The sequence below is a fragment of the Brachypodium distachyon genome, chromosome 1 (assembly GCF_000005505.3).
Source record: "Brachypodium distachyon strain Bd21 chromosome 1, Brachypodium_distachyon_v3.0, whole genome shotgun sequence".
NCBI lineage: Eukaryota > Viridiplantae > Streptophyta > Magnoliopsida > Poales > Poaceae > Brachypodium > Brachypodium distachyon.
Window position 1 is genome coordinate 40,613,980 of NC_016131.3, and position 6,000 is coordinate 40,619,979.

At 51.0% G+C, this 6,000-nt stretch overlaps 1 protein-coding gene across 1 annotated transcript; it reads right to left on the reverse strand.

Moving 5' to 3' along the window:
* Positions 1–3,412: 3,412 nt before the first annotated feature.
* On the reverse strand, positions 3,413–5,329 carry LOC104582199. The gene is made up of 3 exons (XM_010231563.2): positions 4,393–5,329; positions 4,127–4,303; positions 3,413–4,005 (listed from the first exon to the last, which is right to left on the reverse strand). Exons 1-3 carry the CDS (start codon positions 5,263–5,265, stop codon positions 3,622–3,624), a joined length of 1,434 nt encoding a protein of 477 aa, XP_010229865.1. The 5' UTR covers positions 5,266–5,329; the 3' UTR covers positions 3,413–3,621.
* Positions 5,330–6,000: the final 671 nt, after the last annotated feature.

Here is a 6,000-nt window from a genome sequence, read left to right on the forward strand (position 1 = left end):
GACCAGATTCAGACTGTGATCGAAGAATCTGGAGACTGATCCGTCGTTATCTAGTGATGTTGTTTGTGGTATTAAGTTAGTTTTCCGGTTTATTTTGATTTCCTTTTGTTTCTGGTGTTGTTGTTCATGATATTAAGGTGTTAGTTTTCCGGTTTATTTTGATTTCCATTGTTTATGTCTATCAGTGGATGGCCCATGATCTCACACAATCTGCCGGGCATGATGAAGCTGAGAGTGCGTGTGTTCTTTTTGTAGTCCCAAAGTTGATAGAGGAGTACTATTTGTAACAAAGCGCTGCCATTAACCTAAGAATATCTTCCGCCTGTCTATCTCTACCGAGGCTCATGCTCAATATATCAACTTAATGACCTTCTCGATGGACTGAATATCACTCAGGAAAATGACCAGTGGTCATACCCATGAAGTCAGCCTGGATTCTCCACATCTCATGCATATAGTTCTCTTATTGAACACATTGTTATCCAAGCCACATTCACTTGGAAATGAAAAATCATGTTGCGAGCTAAAACACAAACAATTTATCTGGTTTCTCCTAATCAATAGAGCCATGCTTCATAAGAGAAACTTTCACCTCCAATCATATGATTGTGTTCTATGTGGCATGCATCACTTGGAGACTAGACCACCTTTTCTTCGAGTGTCCTTCTGCATTTGCCTGCTGAAGATATCTCACCGGAATTCATACCTCAAGACTCGGTTCATCAAAATTCCAGTGTTATTAAGCGTCATCTCCAGATGCAATTTCATATGAAAATTGCATCATCGGTTGCTTGGAGTATATGGAAGATTCGCAATGACTTCTAACTTTCAGAATTCAGCCAAATCTACTCAGATGCACGGAAATCTTAAAAGAGAAACTCAATCTGGTGTTTCATAGAGCTAAGGGAAAGATATATTGCAACTTGGATAGATTCATTTAGATAATTTCCTTTTTTTTTTGCAGCTGTATATACTCACTCTGTCCCATATTAAGTGACGAAATATTACATGTATCTAGACGCTTTTTAGGTATACATACATACATATTTAGATGAATTTGAGTTACTTAATATGGGACGGATGGAGTATAACATTTGCATTTGAATACACTGGCATTAGGCACCTGCATTTTCAGCTGTATATACAGCTAGGTGGGCAGGTGGAGTGCTCGCGAGGTGTGTACGGGCCACACTTCCGGCTTTCATAATTTGGTGAAGGGCGCTTGTCTGTGAAGAAAGGATTTTTTTTTCAAGAATGCGACTCAGGGGCGCATCATCGATTACAGAAGTAGGTGGCCAAAAGCCAGTTACAACACCACGAAGTGGCCAAGAGGCCAAGATGGCCGTACAACGCCAAAAGGCTACACGATACAAACGCAACGTCACACGGATTACAACACACCATACAACAACAACGATAAGGACTTGTCTTGTATCGTCTCCCGACAAGAATGGCGAGGGGGCGATACACCGAACATCAAAGCCGCGTCACAACCGAAGAGGGAAACTTTCCAAGACCAACTCCAACTCCGGAAAGGCACAAGCCAACGCACCGCCCGCCCATAAACGCCTATGAGTCGGCGAGAGAACGGCGGGACTGAACCTGACCAAAGGAGGCGTCGACCTAGAAGAAGCTTCAACGACGGCGTACATAGCGCCCCGGAAGCCCAAGCTCCGAGCGGTGGCCGACCGACTCCAACTGTTGCACCAAGGACTCCACGAACCACCTAGACGGCGCCCCCAAGAGGAGAACAACATTGATGTGCCGCCGCCGCCTAATCCGAAGAGCGAATAAAGGGTTTCCCCCGGTGCTCGAGGCGAGGAAGAACGGGCAGCGCCATGACGACGCCTCCAAGGAGGTGACGGCGCCCGCGGGCGTCGCCGTCGTCAGCTTCACGCAGGGATTTCTCTCGACCCTGCCGTCAGCCCTGACGCCCATCACGCAACAAGGATCCGCCTTGTGGCCTCATCGTCCTAGAGAAACGAGATCCACGTCGTTGGAGGAGTAGGAGACTGCGCACCATCTCACCACCACCGGGACGGGGACTGGACGGTGAGGACCCAGCCCACCGCTGCCTGGATCCGGCACCACCACGGTAAAGGCGCCAGCACATCAGGCTCCACGCGCACCTGGAGCAGCGTCAAGAACAGCAGGCCCGCCCCGGAACCAGATGGGCCTCGAGCAGGCTCGAAGTTCCCGGCCGCCACCACAGGGGCGCCTCTACCGTGGGGAGGCCGTCGCCGCTCCTGCCGACGCCATGCCGCGCACGCCACCGGGCCTTGCTGCACGACGCCGCCCAACTCACCGGAGCACGCGCCACCGTCGCCAGATCGGGGGACACGCCCGAAGGGCCGCAGCCCCGACGAGCCCCAAATCAGCGGCGCCCCCGCCGAAAGGCACGACCCCCACCACGCATGACGTCATCGGGGCCCAGCCCAGCACCGGTTCTGGTGCCGCCCTCCCCGGATCTGGCGCCTCCGCCGCCGGAGCCGGCCCAGCAGGCCACCAAGACACGCGCCGCCAGAGCGCCGCAGCCACTGGCCATCACGCCCGCGGCCACGCGCCTCGCTGCAACACGCGCCGCCTCGCCGCCCGCAGCACGTTGCCGCGCGCCGTGCCTCGCCGTAGCTCGCTGCCGCGTGCCGCGCCACTTGCAGCAGCCCCGCGCGAGAGAGGAAAACGCCCCGCCGCCGCCTTCCCTGGGCGTGCGCGGATTCGCCGGCACCCTCTCCGGCGGCGGCGGTGCGAGTGAGGGAGGGAGGAGGCCCCTAGGCCGGCCGACGACTAGGGTTTCCCCTGTGTCGCCAGAGGAGGGCGACGCGGGGGTCGGGCCATCCAGGAAGAAAGGAAATAAATCCTTGGAGTTGGAGGTGATGGCTCAGCGGCCCTCGAAACTCTATCTTTCCATTTTTCAGAAATTTTAAAATGCAGAAAAGTGGAAACCCTAAACCCTTTCTGCAAAGCACCACAAGTTCCAGACTAAAAACATGAACCTGACAGCAAGATTCAGCATCGTAGATGGTTCAACTTAGGAGCATGGTAATCGCCACCTGAGAAAATCTCCTGGCCAAAGAGGCAGCGCACACATACGGGAAATCCCCAAGAAAACTCTCGAACACAACATGACATACCAGTGACTATGTACATGTTTCTGTCAGATACACCAAAAAGAATCCTACCGGTACCATTAACTCCCAGCAGCTGACATAAAAATGACAAATCTATTGCCAGAAAAACAATTGGCTTAAGGTGGTGGGAGTTACTCTCTCCGATCCATATTACTTGTCGAAATATTATATGTATCTAGACGCTTTTTAAAAATATATACATCCATATTTGGATAAATTTGAGACAAGTAATATGGATCGGAGGAGTACAAAGTATGGAAATGTTTGCCTGGACCCTACAAAGTAAGCATTAGATGTGAGTAGTAACAGGAGAAGTAAGCAGGCATTGGAATACCATGCATTTCAGTAACTTTGATAATATCCGAATGGACAGAACAAATACTGACACACTATTAGTTTCTTCAGAAGTTGCCACTAGCTTATCCAAAACTCCAAACGGTTGTTGCTATGATATTGCAATGTATATGGCCATAACTCAATCGCTGACTCACAACTAAAGCTCTGCAAAGACATCTGAATGAAGTGGGTAGGGTGCAGTATTTTCAAGCTTGAGAACTAACTTGCCACTTGCCAAAGCTCCGTCGAGAAGCAAACGGTCTGCTTGCTGAATATCAGGAATATCAAACACATTCAATTGGCCATTCGGAGCAACCAGTAGCAGTTCACTGAGGGAGTTGGCCTTCCTCAACAAGAAAAGCACTAGCAGCACTGCAATGGGGTCAGAACTGGAGTTCGTGATCTTTACCACCTTAAGGTTTTCTACGACATTCTCTGGCAGCTCTTCAATCACATCATTATGAGCATCCAGCAAGGGCAGGTTTTCTAAGACATCCTCTGGCAGCTCTTCAATCACATCATAAGATTTCTCGGTTGGGAGCTGCAGCCACAAATTGTAATCGTTAGGAAACATTTGAATGAAGTAAGAGCAGAACAAAGACATGCATGTAATAAAATGACAACAAGCAATGCGATTCAGGAAAGGTATTACATGTGTTTACCTGCACAAAGAGGCTCTCAAGAATAGGACAGTGACAGTTATTCAGGAATGCATAGATGTCAGCAAGGTTGACTGCCTTCATTTCAAACGTGATCAACTGAAGCTCTTTCAATTTCTGAAAGTTGGCCACCTTGGCCAATTCAGCATGTACTCCAGCATCAGTCAAGTAAGACACAACCTAATTAATGGGCAGGGCTAATAAGTAACCAATGAATTAAGTGATGGCAAAGCAAAATGAAATGAGCCCGGTAAAACAAAAGAGCAGACCTGGAGGGTATTGCTGCAGATGGTGAGGACGGTGAGTTCAGACGTATTGAATAGGGTGTTGTCAAACCATTCACTGCAAACATCAGGAGGAATGGCGTCATTGTAGCATATGCAAAGATCGTTAAACACCACGGCAAGCCTCGGGAGGTAGAATATCCAGAGGAAAGGGCCGCGGTATCTAAAGGAGCGGATGCTACAATCCTGCTCGAAAAACGGCCATACATCCAGCTCACGGACTTGGGCACACTCCACAACAGTGAGAGTTCTCAGGTTCTTCTCCAGAAAAAACCAGGTAAGATCGCTGAGCCTATTGCAGTAGAACAGGTCGGGAGTACGGAGAACAGGGCAAGAGGAGACCATTTTGATCAAGACCCCATCATCGATGCCAACCTCGTAAAGACGGATAACCTCGAGATTGGAGAAGACCGTGGTCCGGTAATCAACAGATTGAGACACATTAGTGCGACGGAGCGAGAGGCGCGCGAGGAACCTGCTCGTCCACCGGAAGTGGAATACGAATTTGTTCCGAGCTGTACGGTTCCGCAGCTCGACGTGGAGGTCCTCGACGGCGCACTTGGCGACCTGGTCCAGGCAGCTGTTGAAGCACGAGGCGGCCATCACGCTTGTCTCGACGATGAGGGAGAAGCGGTGGAGACGGCGTCCTGCTCGCCGCTCAAGCAACTCGAGAAGCTGCTTGGGCGATGGTTCGATGCGGGCGACGAGGTGGTAGCGGCGGACGAAAGGGTGTGCACCCCCACCTTCCTGCAAATGGAGCTTCCACACCCTGGACCACTCCTTGGAGACCGCCGCCGTGCGAATCGCAGACTTGAGCGGGAGAAGGGTCAGGATCTCCAGCATCAGATCATCCCCCATCCCCGAGATGCGTGTTAGAAGTTAATCATGTCAATGCGTAAATTGTTTATTTGTCACCATGCCATCATATGTTGAGGTATGGGCAGAGACTTGTAGTCTTGGTCAAGTCATTGTACTGCTGTGTACTTGTGCAACTGGTGAAGTTGCAGAGTAGTTGCAACCATCGTGTTGCTGTCTAGGGGATGGCAACAGTGGCCTGATGACTGTAGAGTCGTGTGTGGAGCAGAGTATGTCCCTGCCCATGTAATAAGCTAGCTGCTGCATTTGTTGCAGGAAGCTACACCCAGCATTCGTTGCATAAACACAAAAAAATGAAGGGCGTTCGTTGCCTGGAACAAACCTGAGTCTTTCTCTGTTTTCTTGCTCTGCTTCTCTTGGGTATTTCATCAAACACCTCGTGTGCGTGTGTGTCACCACTGAGCGACGTGAGTTTGAGGGACCTGTGAACAACATTTGGTATCAGAGCTAGGCTCGGCGGTCGGCGGCGATGTCCACGACGCCGGAGGAGCTGAAGAAAGCGCTGGAGGATGCGCTGGCCGAGTTAAAGGTAACGCGGCTGGAGGCGGAGGGGACCAAGGCGGAGTTGGCGGCGGTGAAAGGGAAGAAGGTTGATGTGGAAGAGAAGCCAGGGATGGTTGTTCCGGTGCCGGCGGCGCTGCCGATGAGGTCCCGGGCGTCCATCAACTACCCGCAGCTCACACGCAGCAACTATACACTCTGGGCGATGCAGATGCG